Source organism: Onychostruthus taczanowskii, unplaced genomic scaffold, assembly GCF_017590055.1.
Source record: "Onychostruthus taczanowskii isolate IOZ18803 unplaced genomic scaffold, ASM1759005v1 scaffold25, whole genome shotgun sequence".
Lineage (NCBI taxonomy): Eukaryota > Metazoa > Chordata > Aves > Passeriformes > Passeridae > Onychostruthus > Onychostruthus taczanowskii.
In genome coordinates this window covers 6,685,935-6,704,220 of record NW_024499796.1, presented here as the reverse complement: position 1 = coordinate 6,704,220, position 18,286 = coordinate 6,685,935, and the positions used below count along the sequence as shown (strand labels likewise).

At 47.3% G+C, this 18,286-nt stretch overlaps 1 protein-coding gene across 5 annotated transcripts in view; it reads left to right on the top strand.

The window, feature by feature from the left end:
- The window catches only part of RAPGEF1 (Rap guanine nucleotide exchange factor 1), an 84,810-nt gene that overhangs the window by 54,657 nt on the left and 11,867 nt on the right, over positions 1-18,286 (top strand). Inside the window, exons 10-15 of one of the 5 annotated variants that reach the window (XM_041406409.1) lie at positions 161-363; positions 2,810-2,965; positions 12,097-12,378; positions 13,602-13,694; positions 15,300-15,382; positions 16,630-16,741. In XM_041406409.1, coding sequence (XP_041262343.1) covers positions 161-363; positions 2,810-2,965; positions 12,097-12,378; positions 13,602-13,694; positions 15,300-15,382; positions 16,630-16,741 — 929 coding nt within the window. Of the gene's footprint in view, positions 1-160; positions 364-2,806; positions 2,966-12,096; positions 12,379-13,601; positions 13,695-15,299; positions 15,383-16,629; positions 16,742-18,286 lie in introns of all 5 variants that reach the window. The other 4 variants (XM_041406407.1, XM_041406410.1, XM_041406411.1 and 1 more) reach the window with 4 other exon arrangements.

Below are 18,286 nucleotides of genomic sequence, written 5' to 3'. Positions count from 1 at the left end.
AACATAGGCACAGCAAGAGAGGTAAGAATTATCTTTTCCTTCTTGTCTGCTTGCCTCACAGCTTCTCTCTGTTCAGAGGGCATGTGAACGCCACGCCTGCTGACCCTCAGCTGGGGTTTGCAGAGCAGCACAGTGAGTGCCACCTCTCTTTGCCTTGCAGTGATGGCCTACATGCAGTTTGTGGAAGACTACTCAGAGCCACAGCCCTCCATGTTCTACCAGACCCCTCAGAACGAGCACATCTACCAGAAGAAGAACAAGTACCTCAGGGAAGTCTACGGCATCAATGACTCCTTTATCAGCTTAGACTCCTCTCAAGATCTGGCACCTCCTCCTGCTCTCCCACCCAAGCAGCGGCAGCTGGTGAGTGACACCTCGGGGACACCTGGCAGGGCCACCAGGCTCCCAGGAACAGCTCTGCTCTTCCTGCTCCTGACAGGCACAGGTGGTGGGAGGATGTCTCACTGGTGTTACCACATCGTGCTCCTTGGCAGCTTGTGAACGTGGTTTGAGGCATTTTGCGTTATGTGAATTTTTACTGCTTTCCAACCCCACGTTCAGACCGTTCCCTGTAAGCTTTGAAAGTCCTAAAATGCCCTAAAAATGAAACGTTTGTCTTCCACATGGCAGGGCTGAATCTGTGCCAGGCTTGTGTAACGACAACTGCTTGGAAGATTTTGGCACACTGAGCAACGCTATTTTTTCAAGAGATTGCTGCACTGTTGTTCCCACTGCTGTTTTGAAACTGTTGTCAGAGATGCCACTAATAATTACTGTTTGAACAGAATAACTGCTGTTATGTTGTTGTGCACAGACCTTTGGTATAGCCACTACTTCACTCTGCATGTTTCCTTCACGTTAGTCCCCTTGTGTGAGTGAGGATTTTACCTGTTTCTCAGTGTTCTGCTGGCCCCCCAGGCTGTTTCCACATCCACATGTGTGTGGGTGGTGGGTTTAACAGCACAGAAAGGGCCATTTTCCGTGTGGGGGATGAAATCCTGACCTCACTGATGGCAGCAGCCGTTTTGTTTCCAACCTCAGTAGAGGGGTGGGATTTTGTCCCATTTCCTTTTAAGAGTTTTCATTTCTTTTCTCTCTCTTCTTTTTTTCCAACTCAAACCTAAGGTATTTTGTTTATATTAATTATCTTATTTGTTCTGTTAAAAAAATAATTTTGTTCTGATGTAGCTTACTTGAATTGGCCATGGCATTAAAAAAATGGGAGGAAATGTGGGAACAGAGCCATGGTTTTACCATTGTGAGGGTGACTCTTGCAATATTTCTTCATGTTTTGTGTGCTAAAGTTTGGCTGTCCCAGAGTGTTACTTTTTAACTCTAATTTTGGGATTTGCACAACTACATTCCTGTGATGCAAGTAGGAGTCCTAAAAAGATAAAGTGACATTTTTGGCTAAGCTGAACTGAGTATTATGCACTAATTATTTGTGGGGACAAGACTTCAAATGCTGGCATCCCATTTGCTTTGCAGGGATACTAAAGAGTCTAAAGGACTCATCTCTGGAGGATCAGGCAGTTCTCCAGGGACTGTGGTCCCCATCAGTGTGACCCCTGCACTGTCACTTGTACCTTGCAGTCTCTTGCCTGCCTTCCCCTCCTGGAGGTGGCTGCACTTCAGGGATGTTTCTAGAGGTGACTTGGTCTGCACAGTCATGAGCAGAGTTTGCAAAGCACAGATTTACTGCAGCCATTGTGCAGAAGTGAAATTCTGCTCCTGTCCTGAATTTGATGGCTGAAGCAAAGCATTTCTTTGCTTCTCTTTAGTCATTTTCTGGACAGCCAAGATGTCACTGCTTTGCCTGCTGGCTATTCTTGTCATTTTACAAGTTGATACCATCAAGGTGTTGCTTGCAGTTCCCCTGAAGGAAAGGTTTCTTCAAGTGCAGCCTCCCACCCTTCATCCCTCTGTTGGGAAAGAGGTGCAAGCAGGTGATGGCTTATTCAACAGTCCCTGTAAAAGCCACCAGGCTCTTGTTCCACTGCTCCTGCTGCCCTGGGAGTTTTTGATTTGGCTAATCAAATGGGCATCAGCTGCTCTAGCAGCAAGTTTTGCTGGATGGACTCCTCTATAATATAATAATGAGGAAGTCCTTTCTTGTCAGCTTCAGATCTTAATCAAAAATAAGATTGTATATTTACATTGTATGTTTTATTCAGAAACTCTGAGAATATACCTTATCCTCTCTCAGTCTCCTTTCCTTAGGGGAATTCAGGAGAAATTCCTTGCTAGGATTTGTCACTTACAGTGTAATAGCTGCCTCCTATGCAAATTTTTATTATCTTGGGCTGGACAGAGAAATGGCAGCATGTCACTGTCACCCAGTCTCACAGCAGTACCAGTGAGGATCCACAGCTCACACTGGAGAGGCCAAGTTCCTAATCTGCAGGTTGCCATTAAAAAATAGCAATGTGCAAGAAGTGTGTGCTTGGAGGCAGTTCCTCCTTTGGGTGTCTGTCCCCACGGCAGGGGGACAAAAGGGCAGCGAGGAGCAGCTTGTCTGTGCCAGCAGCAGCTGTCCACGGCTGAGAGGGGAGGGGGAGGCAGGAGTTCATTTTTTCAGGGATTTGTGAAACAAAGAAGATTTGAATTGTGATTTTTGTCGTGCCTCTTGAGCTCAAGAAAGGCATATTGGTGTGTCTGGCTCTGATGAGCTGTATGAATAGCTGTTTGTTTAGCCAGCCATTATATGCATTGTTTTACAGCTAGCCTTTCTTGCCCTTTATTCACCGCCTTTTCTGTGCTCTCTTTCTCTGTGTCTTGTGTCTCCTGCTTTCTCCCCCTTCCTCAGCAGGCCTCCTATGCTGCCTCTTCTTTCTCTTCTGTCTCCTACTGTGTCCAGCAACCTAAAGTGCCCTTCAGCCCCGAGGACTGCGGTGCCACTCAGGGCCTCACTATGTCAGTCTCTAACTCCTTTCTCAGCCGGCACAGCTCCTTCCCTGTGCACTCGGTGAGTTCCCTCTGCTCTGGAACGCGTGGGTATTGTCTGACTGCTGATCACTGCTGGGCCAGTTCTGTGCTTGCCCTCTCAGGTGAACCTGGAGGTTCCTCTGGGGGCTTTTGAACTCCTGTAGTCGCCAGCCAGGTGGGAGAAACGGTGTGTGAATCTCCCCGAGTGTGAAGCTCCCCAAGTGTGAATCTCACCAAGTGTAAGTCTCACCAAGTGTAAGTCTCACCAAGAATAAGTCTCCCCAAGTGTAAATCTCACCAAGTGAAGCCAAGGGGAGGTGTAGCCTTTTTCCCATGTTGACATTTGTGGCAGGGGACTGAGGAAGGAGAGCTGGCCTGTGTGCCCAGGCACACTCCTGTGACCTCAGTGTGCCCCAGGCTGGAGCTGCAAAGTCTTTTTGTCCCATTGCATAATGCCAGTGATGTGGATGAGTCAATTAAAGGCTGCTGTGTGAGCCTGGCCTTGGGAGAAATAACAAGATGCTGTCCCCAAAATCCATGGATTTAGTCAAACACGTGAAACGGGCTGCAGCTCCTTATTTTTATTTTTTTTCTGGAAAGCGGCCTCTACTAGATCTTCCATCTCATTTTTGCCTGTCTGCTTCCCTTCATGTCTCCGTGGTCCCAAACAAGCTCAGTTTGCTTGTATGATTTGCTGATGGATGAGCAGGGTTTTCTCTCCTACAGCACTTGTGAGCAGCCTGAAGAGAAAATGGCAGGAGGAGCTGGAAGTCATTTAAATCAGAATAGTACTAGAGCACTGCTTGAGTCTCTGATCAGCTGCTTAAATTAAATGGTAGTAATAACAAAGTATTAATAAAATGAAATTAAATTCAACCATGGGATTCTACCAGCTCATCAGTATGGGGCTCATTTCCATGTAAAACTATGTGGTTATGCTCTGATTGCCATGTGATGACAACTGAGAATACACTATTTTTTGACAGTGACCTGGATGTTTAGTAAATTAGGCTTCTTCTGGAAAAGAAATTATCAGACAAGACTTGAGAAGATTCCGAAGTGTTCAATTAGTTTAATATGAAATGTTTGAAAACAGTATCCTCCCACTGTGCTGTCTTCCCATTTCAGCACTTACTCATTCTTTAAAAATTAGTGATAATCACTGGTCCAAAGAAGAAAGTATTCAAGTGCTTTACAAGTAGAGCTACTTCACAAGCCATGAATGAAAGCTTTTGGCTTCCACTTGTGTGAGAGAGAGCAGTATCACAGCTCTGCTGCACAGATGAAAAGGCTGAGGGGTGGCAAGGTTAGTGTTTGCATAAATTTGTGGTAAACAGTTCTAAAATTTGAAATAAAAGTCCTGAATTGTACAGCTCTCTTACTTGGTAGTGGTCCTTGCTGGCAGAACATGGAACTGTAGGACTAGATAAAAGTACTTGACTATTTTTGATTTAATTGAGAGGCTATAAATATGATTCTGTAATGTTCTAAAAATACGTGGGCACTTTGATTTAAAAAAGCGTCCTTATTGGATTAAATGGTTACTACCTATTAAATTGCTCTGACCCATTCTCATCTTACTTTGGACTACATTACTGTGAATATATTATTTTAAGAAATCTTAAAACTTCATTAAAAAATCCTTACTCATTTTTGGAAGGATTTGGTGAGGGGTAAATTAAATGGCTGGAGCTGAGGCGCAATGAGACAGGGCACTGTCAAATGAAATAAGCTGAATTAAAAATGGTGATTTTTCCATTAGTGCTTTTAAATTAGGATAATTTCATAGTTTCTCATTATCTGGTCTATTTTTTCACAGCCAAAAATGAGATTTTCACTATGAAAGTGTCTCTTTGAGCTACAGAATACCAATGTCCTTACGTGCATCATAGCTGACCCATGTAATACCATAACCACAGTTTATCCTGTTTCCCCTATCCCTAATAAGACAGAGATGTGAAACAGCTGTGGGGGTTTGGATGCCTCCCAGGGTGACACCCTCCATCAGCCCTGGAAGGAGCAGAGCCCCTCCTGCAATCTGCCCTGGGAGGTTTCACTCTAGGGATGCCACGAGCTGCACCAGGAGCACTTCAGCCTGCTGCTCTGCTCCTCATAGCCTCTTGTCTTCGTTTCCCCTCTCTCCCTAGGGAAAGGGCACTCAAGTGAGTGCTGGTAAAAAATAAACTGGCAAAAATCAGCATTAGCTGCCACCAGCCCCAGTGAGAGAGTCAGTGCCAGGGAGAGCACACCTTTCAGACACTGCCAGCTGAGCACTCGGCCTCTTGTGGACGCAGATAGCAGTGGTGGCTATCAGATCTCCTAAAATTATATGTCTCCTACATAAATTGTTACTCATTCTGCACAGGAAGCAAAATCCTCCTTGGATCAATACCAGGAAGTCCGAGCTGCTGAACTCGATGGCTGTCCACTGACCCAGTGTCAGCAAGGCCATGCAAGTGTAGCCAGTTTTCAGAAAGTGCCCTGTGCTTTTTTTCCTTCCCTGGAGACTGGCTAGGGAGGCCACAGGAGTCACTCCCAGGGAGGACCTGTCCCTGTCCCCATCTGTTCACATGCCAGCAGCAGGGAGGCTGAGCCAGCACCACGTTCTGCTTGTCATCCCCTTAGCTCTGTGCTCCAGGTGAAGGATTAGTGCCTTACTCCTGATTTACATGGCTTAACAAGACTGTTTTCAGACAGCAGAAAAGAGGTGAAGTTGTTCAGAGCATCTTTTAATTTTTAATGGATTAATTTTTCTAGAGCCATGACTCCTTTCTCTCCAGTCAGCACTGCAGGGGCTGTTGCAGCCCAGCTGCCTCTGCTGCTCTGTCAGCCCACTAATTGTGCTTTTCCCTCCTTTGCAGGAAATTGTGTCAGAGGTAATAGCTTTTACTGGATAGAGGCAGATCTTGAGCAACTGGATCAGACCTCATAGGTTTGGCAAGTTGAGCTGTTTTTTATCCGAGTCTGACTCGTGTCTGGCCTCTGTGCCAGCAGGGGTTGTGTTGGTAGTGTGGGCTGGTGTTCTAAGGAACTGCATCAGGTTCCCCATCCCATGGACAGCTTAGCCATTAAATCCCACACGGGGGGGACCACTGGATTGTACTGTCAAGAATCATTCAAGGGATTCCCACCTCTTTTGAAAGTTCTGAGCAGTGGGGAAGGAGATTTGCAACGAGAAGGCATTGTCCTTGGTTCTGGTTGGCAGCAGTTTCTCTCCAGCTCATCACCTCCCTCCCTTCTTGTGAGCAGAGCTGCTGTCCCTTGGTTTAATCAATCCTTGTGCTGTTTGCCTGGAAATGGGTGGGCAGGCAGCAGGAATAATCAGATGTTGAAACCTCGTTACTTCCTGGCAGCTGGAGAACTCTGCACTGGTAGAGGAAATTCCCAGTGACGAGCTCCACTGCTGCCCATCCACAGGTTTCCCACCAAGGCAGAAAGTCCTGTGGAAGCTTTTCCTTGCTGAAACAAGGAACATTTGTATCTCCAAGGCATGTACATGCCATTAGTGGAAATTTGGCTGCATCCTTCATGTGGAGAAATAAGTTGCCTTTCTCAAAATGTTGGGTTTTTTTCTTATGTTTTCTTTTTAATTAAGGAACATTTCCAGTAATTTACCAGAAACCAATTGGCTGTCAGATTCCAGCAGAAGGCGCAAGTGATTTCCTTATGAAAGCTCCAGTTCAGCGCTTCTGTTCTCACTTGTTCTCACCATTCTTGAGCAAATTGAGCAAGTGCACAGAAAATTCACAGCAACTGTTCTTCTTTCTTGTGTGCATGCTAACGTATGTTCAGGAAAAGGGGGGTCAAAGAAGTGATTAAAGGCGTGCACGACGCAGCCATGTGCTCCCCACGTTTTCCCTGCCTTGTTCCCGTTCCTGGAGCTCACTTCCAGCCTGCAGCACACTCCAGGCTCTGGCCCTCAGCAGAGACCCAGCTCTTTTCATTCAGATGGTGGGAGCCTCAGTCAAACCACGGCTGGGAAGTCATGATGTGTTTGCTCATTCCTGTCCTAAGGCTTTGGCTCCTTAATTTGGAGCAGAGGGAAGGGGGATTGAAAAGATTTGCATCCCTTTAACCAGCTGCTCTGACTTAGGTATTGTTTTGTCTTTCCTGTTTAGCATTCCTTATGTGTTTGTGTTCATTTCCACTGCCTATGGCAGGCTTGGACATTGGTATTAATAGTGCTGTTGCCTGCTGGCATCACTGGATCCTCTGAGGTGATGAAAACCACTTCCTCTGCGGGTTTATACATTTTCCTTGCAGTTGGAACACTGCAGGTCTCTGTAGGTCTTTCTGACCAGCCCCACGTTGACTTCACAGGCCACACATCCCATGTTTTTTGTGTGACTGATCTTTTAGAAGTCTTGTCTTGGTCTCTAGACAGAGTCTAGAGATCTAGAGTTTCTAGATCTGCCATCTTGATCTGGGGGCTTTATCCACAAGCTAAAGAGTTGATGCTGTAGGTGCAACTGAATTGTAATCTGATATTTTCCGAAGAAGGATGCATGGTTAATAAATCTTACAAATGTTTTCTTCCCCTGCTGCCCCCTTATTTGTTCTGTTACAAAGATGTGCAGGAATCTGTCCTCCACAAGGAAAAGTTTGGATTTTCTGTTTTCTTGTGCAGAAGCCAGGAGACACAAAAAGCCCCATCCATCCCTGTACTGTGCTAACCATCAATTAAAACCAGGGAGGTCAGCTCTGCAGCCAGGTCAGAGGCCTTGCTGAGAAACATTCCAGCCTGAGGAGTTGCTGCCTTTCCTGTGGCAGTGCTTGAAGCCATTCTGTTGGCAGCTTGTGTTTCCAGCCATTCATTGCAGGAGCATTTCCTTCCTCATTAGCAAAAGTACCTGGAAGCCCAGCATTGTGTTATGAGATAGGAAGTCTTTTCAAATAGTTGTCTGTGCAATTATATTCTTAGGGTCTAATGACTTTGCAACACCCAGTATTTTGTGAACATAATTCTGTACTGTTACAATTTGGGCATCCAGTTCTGGCACGTTGCCCACATAGTTCCCTTAATAACATTAGCAGAGGAGATCTAAAAGATTGAGCCTTTCCTCTGATAGCTTCATACTTTGGGAATCTGATGCTGTACCTGATCTGGGAGTGTCTGGGAGGATGGCAGATTAATTTGGCAGAAGTCCATAGGGTAACTGAGAAGGCTGTGCTTAAAAGGTAAAGACTGTGTCTGCTGATGCTGCAGATGCTCTGTCAGCCATATAATTGAATTCAACTTTGGATTTGGGCTGGAGACTGCTGTAACTTGGAACCACTGACTCTGTGCATGTATACCCCATCCCCCTGTTAGCTGTGGTCAGCCATGCCTAGTGAGTGTGAAGAAGCATCTCTCCTAAATAAGTTTTAATAGAAAAAAGTGCTTATCTCCTGCCATCTCATCCAAATAAACAGCCAGAATGTCAGTGACCTTTGGGACATCCTGGAACAAGGCTTCTAATGATGGAAAGCTGTTCTGAAATATTCACAGTTGCAAAAAATCAAAGGCAGCAAATTGAAAAGGTTGAAAGATGCTGTCTCTGGGAGACCTCTGTGTCACGGTGTGTGGTAAATGTTCAGGGCTAGGCACGTTGGCTTCCTGCTGCTCCCAGGAGATGAGACTGCTCCCAGCTCAAAGCTGGCTTTGTGCAAGCACTTCCCAAGTGGCAGAGAGGTTTTTTTAAAAACCTCTGCCCTGGTAAGGGGAGAGGGAGCTCTCTCTTCCTCTCTCAGCCATTTGCTGTCACAGGTCAGAGTCATTCATGCTGGGAGCCCCTCTTCTGGTCCTGTGGTGGGAGCTGGCAGTGTGGCCAGAGTTGGGATACAGGGGAGCATCCTTTCCCATAGATTCCTGTTGCACCCTGTTTTGTAGCTTTCCCAGAAGTTATTTGGAAGTACTTCACTTAAAGCAGAGCCATGGAGTAGGAGGCTGTGTCCGTGAAGCCGTAACCGAGGCCTGACTGACCCTGCAGGAAACTCTGAGAAGCTGATTAAAACAAGCACTGATTGGTTTCCAAGATAAACTGCTGCCTCTTGGGGGGAGCATTAAAGGATGGCTTGTTTCCTTGTGTTGAATGGACTGTCCCCTCCCCAAAAAAGTATTTATTTTAGAGGATGACAAGGCTTCCAGGAGATGGACAACACCCAGATCCCATGGAAGCCTTTGCTGCAATTCCTGGGGCAGCTGCTGGCTGGGCTGGGTCGGACTGGGGAGCAGCAGGAATGGGTGCCATATGGACATCATCTCCACTGCAGGGTGGGATTTTTTCCCTTTGAAAAGTATGCCTCACTCTTGGCTCTTGTCCCAGCACGGCTGCATAACTGGAATTCCAGAGCTGCTTGCAGGCTCCGGAGGAAGGAGGGGGCTCCCTGGCTCCCTTTCTACAAGATGCAACTTTACAACAAGATTGGAAGTTGAGAGCAGGCTGACTAATTAATGCCAGCACACCAAAGGCTTCTCTGCACTGTTCCCTTTGTTAACAGCATGCTGAGAGCCTGTCTGCATCCTTAAATGATTGTTCACAGATCACATAATGAAGATTAATGCATTTTCATGGGTACCTGGGCCTTAAGCTGGCATTGTCAACTTATCTCATGCCAAGAAGTTGTTCTGAAGGTGTATTATGAGACCAGGGAGAGAGAGAAACATACAGTGATTGTCAGTACTGACTTATCTGCATTCAAACTTCTACAATTTCTTCAATGTTATGTTGTATTTAGGTCTAAATTGCGTTCAAATTAGGATTAATGTGCGTGAAGCTCCTCGAGGCAGGATCTGTGCAAATGTTCCTGCCCCAGCAGCAGTAACTCACCTCCCTGAGCTGCTGGTCCAGGCTGCAGGCAGGGAAGCAGAGTCTGCCCTGAGCTAACCCTGCCAGGAGCTCACGCAGGGCTTGTCCCAGAGTGACTTGGCTGAGGACATCATTTCCTTTCACTCCTGCCCTGCGTGAGCTCCACTGCTGCTTTGCAAAAGCCTGCCTTTTCCTCTGGGTTCAGCAGGTCAGGGACAAAGCCCCCTGGACCTCCTGGGTGGAAGATGTCCATCAACTACAAAGTGAAGGACAGTGTGTGCCGCCCGTGTCTTGTGGGTGCAGGAAGTCCAGCAATGGGGGAGCTGGCACAGAGCTTCTGCTGGAGCTAATTATTTCCTCTGCAGGAGCAAAGGATCTTGTTATCAGCACAGCAGTTTTTTGAGTGCTTTCTTGAGCTGTTGAGCAGTGGTTTGGGGTCTAGGCTGGGACTTGGGGTGATCATTGGAATATTAGTGCCAGTGAGATCATGAAATACCAGGCAGGCATAATGAATCTGCTGAGCCAAGATGATGTCATGAGCCTGGCGTCTTACGGGGGATTTAGAGGTTTGTGCCATGCAAGTGAAAATGAATAAATGTAGAGCATTTATCCAGGCAGAAAGTAAATACAGAGATTAGACTTGTCATTGTTACCGAGGCAGCTCCAAAAGCTGACAGTGTCCCTGGAGCCAGCGCTGCTCATCCGGAAAGAAACGGGCAGGAAGAGAGAGGAGCCTGTCCTAGAGCCAGTCTCCTTCAGCCACGGGCACATGGTGGGGATTTGCATTTTAATTATTTTTCAGTAGTCTTTTAAGCTCTCTTTCCAAAGCATCCCCCTCCTCTCCTCTGTATTACGGCCTGCAATTTGTTTTGGGCCCTGAGAATACACCCGGAGCACTGCTGGACTCCACACAAGGCACAAGGCACAGCCACTCAAGGATTAAGGTGGTGGAAGGTAAAGCCTAGTCATTGACCTTTACATTTCCTTTCCTTTGTAGTGGAAAAGCTTTTTTTGACCAGGCTTCTGGCCTGAGGCTGTTCTCAGTTTAGATTTTTAAGCCCACATCTTTCCTAGCTGGAAACAAAAATACCTCTGCTGAGCTGGGTGCTGAGCTGGGGCTCAGGTGATGGACTGAGCTTTGCTTTTTCTTAACTGCTCAACTCTCCTGAGAAAATGTAGCCTGAATTCTCCAATTCCTGCCTTTGATTCCCTTTCTTTCTACATCACAGTGGTGTCACTTTTCAGCCTGGTTTGAGCAAGTTTGTGTCAGTGCTTCTTGAGAGCTCTGTGCTGCGCTGTCCTGCAGCAGATCCCTCAACGGAGCAGCACCACAACTGTGTTCCAACCTGGGATTTTTTGGATGATGTGATTCTCCTTTCAGTCCACTTGACTATGACCAGCTTTGCAAGTTTTAAAATAAACTCCTCTCCAGCAGGTTTAGCATTATTGTCTTTTTTTTTTTAATGGTAGTCAGCTTTGTTTTGGACTTACCCTGATGGCAAATCTTACTAGCACCAGATGTTAAAAGACAGAGGGTTGCTCTTGTTTTTCTTGGCACAATATATTCCCACTGCACCCTGTTTAATATTATCTGAACAGTAATCTGATGATTAGGAGAGATAGTGAAATAAAGCTTTACGCAGATGATCTCTTTTCATCTCTTCAGCTGACTCTTCAAGGCACTGCATTAAAGGATTGGTTTGATAAGGAATTCATCACTCCTGAGGGCAATTACCATTTTTGCTCCCTGTTTTTCACGAATGGGAAGGAGTATCAGCATAATCTCCTTTATCCTTCAGTGTAACTTTGAAGGCAGTATCCAGCCACTCCTCCCTGGGAGCTGTGTGTTCTGGAACAGACTTGACACAGTAGCTGTTAAATTACAGGGCTGGAGCAAAAAGCATCTTAAATTTGGATCCTGTGGAAAATCCCAGAAAAGCAATAAGCAGTTGAAGTAGTTTTCTCTATGTACATGCTTCCAGCATGCTCAGAGTTGTGCTTTCTGTGTGCCTTCACATCCTTTCCTCCACTCAGGTGATTTTCAGGGGCGCTGCCTTAGCAGTTCTGAGCTATCCAGGTTTTCCCCTGCCTGGCAAAGGCTGGATACCTGCAGGTCCCACCTTGCTGCTCACTTTCCCTCGGTGAGATGAGCAGCCAGGCTGCTGCTGGTGCAAGAACACGCCTCTCCAGGAAAAGCCTGGCTGATGTATCCCAGGTGGCAGTCCCTGCTCTAGTGTGTGGATGGTAAAATAGTGCTGCCTGTGTTAGAAATGCCTTGTGCTGTCACTGCTATGCTGCTGCCAATCTAATTACTTTTTCTTTTGTCTGTCTCTTTCCTTTCCCCATCTTCCTTGTTTTTGTGTTGTGTCTCTGCGTCCTGCAGTACAAATCTGTGTTTAGGTCCTACTCCCAGGACTTTGTGCCTCACAACCAAGTCTCCATACCTCCTTTCCTCTCTTCTACCTCCTCCTCCTGCTCCACCCCGCCTTTTCCGCCCGTCCATCTGTCCCAGAGCCCCGACCTAGCGGTGCCCGCTGCAGCCAGCCAGTCACCCAGCACTGTGGATGTGCCAAACTCCTCTTCTCAGGAGAGCAGCTTTAACGGGAATGCTCCTGTCTGCCTTCCTTCTGAAAGCTCTTTCACTGATTCTCTCCAGACGCCTTCGGTGAGACTCTCCAAAGAGATGATAACGCGCCTTCACGCAAGGCTGCCTTTATTTGTTGGGGTTTTTCTTTTAAAGAAAATGTCTCTTGTACTAATACATGCTAAATTGTGGTCTGCTCTGGTTTCCAAATGTGTGTGGATTGCAGAGAGGAAACTTCATGTAAAAATGGCTAGGAAAAAAAATGGACAACCTCAGCAGGTTTTAGAAGGTGTTACACAGATATAGGAAACACAAAATGTCAAATGCTGTTGAAGGGGAGAGTTGGCTGTAGCTTCCTGCAATTGTAAGACAAAACTGAGGGAGGTAAGGGAGTGTTCTGTGAGGTTGGTAGTTACTAAATGCAGGCTCCTAACAGCAGTTCCCATCCTGCAGTTGCCACTTGCTCCCTCCTGAGTCACCAGGAGCAGTGGGTACAGTCCAGCTCTGTCTCTCCTGTGCGTAAAACCTATTGTTCTCTCCAGGTTCCTGCTCTTCCCAGTTCCCGTCAGCCCCAGCTGTGTGCTGGGTGGCAGGTTGTCACATGTTGGTGAAGTGAGGCTAACACTGTTCCCACTCTGCTAGTGTGAGGTCTCAGATCACTTTGCACATCACTGAGCAGGTCTGTCCATTACAGATACTTTTTTGAACACCTCATTTTCAAGACAGTTCCTCTTTGGTCTGCTGCAAAGCCGAGAGTTGATGGGATTAGAGCTGTCAGCACAGGGCATGCTAGTGCTGCCTCTCTGCCAAGTTTGGAAGAGGGTCACTGATTACAGAGTAAATGTGCAGCTTTTCACGCTTTGGACGTGACCTTGCTTTGCATCTTCCTTGCACCGGGTCCCTGTTATATCCCAGAAGGGTTTGGTTTATTCTGGTGTGATGGGTCTAGTCCGTGCTTGTAGCCTAGTTTGGGGGATACCTTTGATGCCTGTGGGGCTGAGGGCTGGTCTGCACTCAGCAGGACTGCCCTGGGTAGCACAGGAGCTCTGTGTCCAGCTCTGAACATTCTGCTTCCAGCACCTTGAAATCCGCCCGCTGCACCTTGGCACTCTCACCTGGAGTCCACAGCTCTTGCAAAGCAGTGCCTGCTGCTGCCCAGGGCCTTCAGGATAGTCCTCCAGAGCCAGAAATAATGATCCCCAGCATGGTACAGATTCAGTGGCCACTGTTGGCCACAGAGACAGAGGGAGGTGACAGCAGCTGGGGGCACCATCACGTATTTCCTTTCATCCTGTCTCCCTCAGAGTGAAAACGCCAGTGAGGAGGCTGGTGAGGGTGAATATGTCAATCTGTATTCCTCTGGCCAGAGCAACGGGGAACTCCCAGGCTCTGAAGGAGTAAGTAACAGCCCTGAGAGGCCGGCCCTGGAGGGGCTGCCTGGTGCATGCCAGTTCACACCGGGGCTCACGCGCTTGGCACCGGCCTCTTCTGCACACCCTGCAGCTCCCTGTCCATCCTGCTGCCCCAGCTCCCCAGCCATCCCTCTGCTTGCCCACTCCTGGCTGCAGGTTTGGGGACCCTCTTGGTGCAGGTGCAGAGCAGGAGATGCTTTTGGGGTCAGGATGGCTTCTCCTGCCGCGCTGTTTCCTTTGCGCTTCGCTGGCTGTTTGGAGCTGCTTGCGTGGAGTTCCCTTCCAGAGAGCTGCACCCTGAGCCATCCTGAGGCCACATCTTTTCTTGTAACTGCTTTGCCTTCCCTATTTTAATACAGAAAGCTTAAATACTAGCACTAAATACTTATTTTTTCCTTCACTGGTTGCAAAGTAAATGATTGATTTAGCATTGTGCTCACATGCTGTTTCTTCCTTTACCTAAGCCTTATATCTTAGATATTTCCTAGAGGAGCCAGGGCGTTTTCCATTCCAGGGAGGTCCCAACTTCCTGTTGGGTCATAGGAAACTGGCAGCAGTCCGTGGTGATCCTTTTGCCTGCCCTCCTCTTGGAAGGCACATCCCCTGCAGGATGTCTCCAGGACCTTTATCCATGGCGGTGTTAAATACACCAAGAGATAGTGCTCCCATCACTTCCCCTCAGGAGACACATCTGGGCAGGCCCATTCTTTTGGGCAGCTCTGAGCAGGTTCTCAGCTTTGAAGCAAATGGCTTTGCAGATAGAGTCTGGAAAAATCCTGCAGGCACCAAGAAACCCAGGCTCAGCAGGGTGTTTCCATGCTGAGTGGATAGCATGGAGGTGCTTTCAGTCCTGTCTGTTCACTAGGTTGCATTTTCCAAGCTTCACTCTGCATGATGTTAAATAATTCTGAACTCCGACACTGCTGGATTAATATTCCCATTTGCTGTTCATGGCTGTTTGTCTCCTTAATAAATGGCTAATTTAAAATGCTGTATCTTTGCTCTGAGCTCTCTACCTGCTGTTCCGTGCCGCGGGTTCAGCTGGTTCTGCTTTTTTGCATTAGCCTCATTTCCACAGCCTTGAGTCGTGGAGTGGAAACGTTGCATCATTGCAAAACCTCTTCTGATGAGAGAGAAGGGAGGTAGGGAGCAGTGAGCATCCACCCCCTGAGGCAGGGGGGCTGTGATCAGGAGGGGAACTGAAACTGGAGAGCTTAGAGCTGATTGTGTCTGTTTGGATTAAAGCAGGAGGCAAAGTGTATTTCAACAGGAAGAGCTGGAGGAAAAATAAAAGGTCATGAGAGGGTTAAAATCCAAGACAACAGCTGACTTGTGTTGTAACTTTCAGCATCATTTCACAATGTTAAAAGCAAACAGTACTAATTACACTAGTCTCCAGAGATGGTCCCAAATTTCCTGTCTGATTAACTTCTGTGTTTTCCTGGCATTTGGCATTAACTTGCATCAATCTTTAACTGCTCTGTAGGAATTTACAGTAAAGGGCCATTTAGAGGCAGGCAGACTGTAAATGCAAGGCTGGCTGGGCTCAAGGACCCCGTGTAATGATGAAAAACTCCTTTCTCTTGGCAGGAATCTCCCCCTGTCAAAGACTCCAAAGACTCGGCTTCGAACAGCAGTGCCGTGGGGAAGGAGGGCAAAGATGGTGCTGAAAGGTGAGCCTTGACCCCTGGTGTCCTCCTTCCAGGTTCAAAGGGTGCAGAGTCCCAACATCCCCTCTGCCAAACCATCCTTGGGGCTGCCTGGTCTGCCCTAACCCTCCTCCATGTTGTCTAAACTTCTAAGCCCACTTTTTTTTTGCACAGCCAGTGCCTGGTGGGATCCTGCTGAATGAGGAGAGCCCTGGCAAGATGTCCTTGTTGAGCTCAAGGAGCCCATGGGCGTTAATGCAGCCTGTGTCAGCATCCTCAGTCCATCTCAGTGGCTGTGCTGTCCCTGACACTGGCTACTCCCTCCTGCTTCCAGGGAAATGTGTGAAAATAGTGTGCATTGCTGTTTGGAATAGTCTTCCAGAAGGAAATTTCTTCCTAACCCTGCTAGTTAGAGGCTGGCTGAGGCCCCAGAGCAGGAGGCTTTATATCCCTCCTAATGCTCTTAGCTGTCATTTGCCTATGTAAATGAAGAGGTGCAAGCTGTAACAGATGGGCTTCAGGAGGAGTGGAGTGAGTGCTTCCCTGCTGCTCGAGATTGCTCTGCAATTGCATTTCTAAAGCAAAAACAAGAACAGCGTTGATTTGTGTGTGACAGTCAACTTCCCTCCCCCATTTTCCTGCAGTTGGTTTGAGGGTTTTAATCCCTGCAGTGAAGGAGACAACCCAAGAGTGCTCTGCAAAGCTCACTGTCTGCCCAAAATACTGACTGGTGCACAGGATTTTGGCCTGGGGAAAGCTATGAGGAACATGAGTACTTTGTTTTGGTTTTTTTTTTTTTTTAGAAATACAGGCACAGAGAGGACATGTCCTGGCACAAAAGTACCAACCAATTCTAGAGGGGGATGTGGACCAAAAAAATGGTCATGATTTTCTGCTCTATTTTCCTGCAGCACAAGAGCCTGTCATCTCCCCTTGTCTCAGCACAGCGGGTCATGAACTGACTAAGATGTGCATGAGTAGAGTGTGCTCAGTCTCTATACACTTGAGAAAGGGCTTAGATTTGTGTGCACTAAAAATTTGGTGGATTAAGGAGACATGGAAGTGTGTACTTATAGTAAAATCCTGTCTGCCAGAAATGCAGACAGACAAGTGTTCATGTCCTAAGGGTTTATCTTTCTCTTTTTCAAGAGATGCACAAAACAACAGAGTTAGAGACAGACATTTGGGCTTGTTTGCAAAAGATTTACCTCCAGAGTGTCTGTGTACTTGCTGTCATTTGATGAAGGTTATTTCCCTTTTCTTTGTCACAGGCAGCCACAGTCACCAGATGCTTTGGAGTCATCACAGCTGGAGGAAGAGGTAGATGAGCTGTCCCTTATTGACCACAGTGAAATCATGTCTAGATTAACACTGAAGCAAGAGGTAGGTGCACTCAGGGTTTGTTTTCATACTCTTTGGTTTACTCTGAGTTGAAATCTGATTCTCTGTGTGCACAAACAAGGCATCAGCTTTTATTAGATAGGAAAAACTAGGTTGCAGCAGAAGTGGGGTGTGTGTGAAGGCTGCTGTTTAAGTATGAGATGCTGGTACAGGCAGGGAGCACCAGCAATAATTGAGGGTTTAACAAAAGGTGAGATGTCTCCCTAAAAGCCAGCACATCCTGTGCCCTTTTCCCCATCTGCCCCTTCCCACCTCTTCAGCCTCTGACAGTCTGAAATGAATCACCTGAGAGCCTGAGCACAATCCCTCCAGGTGTGGGTGGTGGTGCTGGCCTTTCTCTCTGAGGGCAGGTTCAGCAGGTGAATGAGCAGGACATGATGTTACTGATGTGGAAAAGCAGACAAAGGAATTGTTTCAGTGTTTGAGAAATAGCTTTGTGTCTAGCCTTGGGTGCACTCCCAGCCAGCTCTGCTCACCGTGCTCTCGAGCCGCGCTGTGTGTGACATGCAGCTGGAGGGAGCATGCAGGCTTTTGAAGCTTTCAGGCTGTCAGGGGGCTTGGCTGGAAATCACAGAGAATGGATCATTTACTGGCACTTCTGGGGTGTTCTTTGGTCAGCTGAGATGTGCAGGAGAGAGTGAGAAGCTTTTACATGCTCTCTAAGTAGTATTTCATGACTCTTGCCAGAGGGTCACCTGAAAAATTCACATCTTGGACAGAGTTGCTCCATGGCTGTAATGCATGATTGTTTCACTGTTTTGTATGTTTAAATGGTAAAGACATTCCTAAGGGATGGCAGACAGATCTCCAGCCTCCTCTGATGGATTGTTTCCTTTAAAAAACATTTAAAAATCAGTGATTTCTGAACATTTGGGACTAGCAGATCTGTGTCTTAATGCCCTTTTTCTTTCTTTTGTTTTTGATCTACATGTCTGAAGCAGTATAGAACTGTCACTGTGAGCTGCTTCCTGCAGTGTGGGAACTGCTGGCTGAGTGGTGGATCAGTTTTGCATATTTTAAGTTGTGAATTGCAGTAGCTAGAAGAAAGAAGTGTTTTAGAGAGTGGTAATGCGGGGGTCAAGCAATTAGCAGGGCTGTTTTCTTCTGCCAGTTACTGGATCATTTCAGGTGACCTCCGGCCAAATGGCTCCAGATTAGGGCATGAACTGGCTAGGTTTTGATGTTCCAGGAGCATGCAGGTTGAATGCATGACCTCCCACCCCACAGCCACTGTGCTCCGTGATCCTGCACTTGGAGACAGTTCACACAGTGCTGCTGCCCTGTTAATGGTCTCCTGGGAGTATTCTCTCAATCTGCTCAATTCTGCTCATGCCAGAAGGTTCAGCCTTCCCTGAGCTGCACAACCTGGCCTTAGGGAGTCAGGGACCCCGAACAAGGATCAGCCCAGCTCCTCATCTGGGACACCAAATGCTCTGTTCAGATTCCAGGATTATCCCAGCACTGAAATCCGTGTCCCAGCTTGTGCTGCGAGCAGCGCCAGGAGCATTTTGTGCGCTGCCAGTCGTT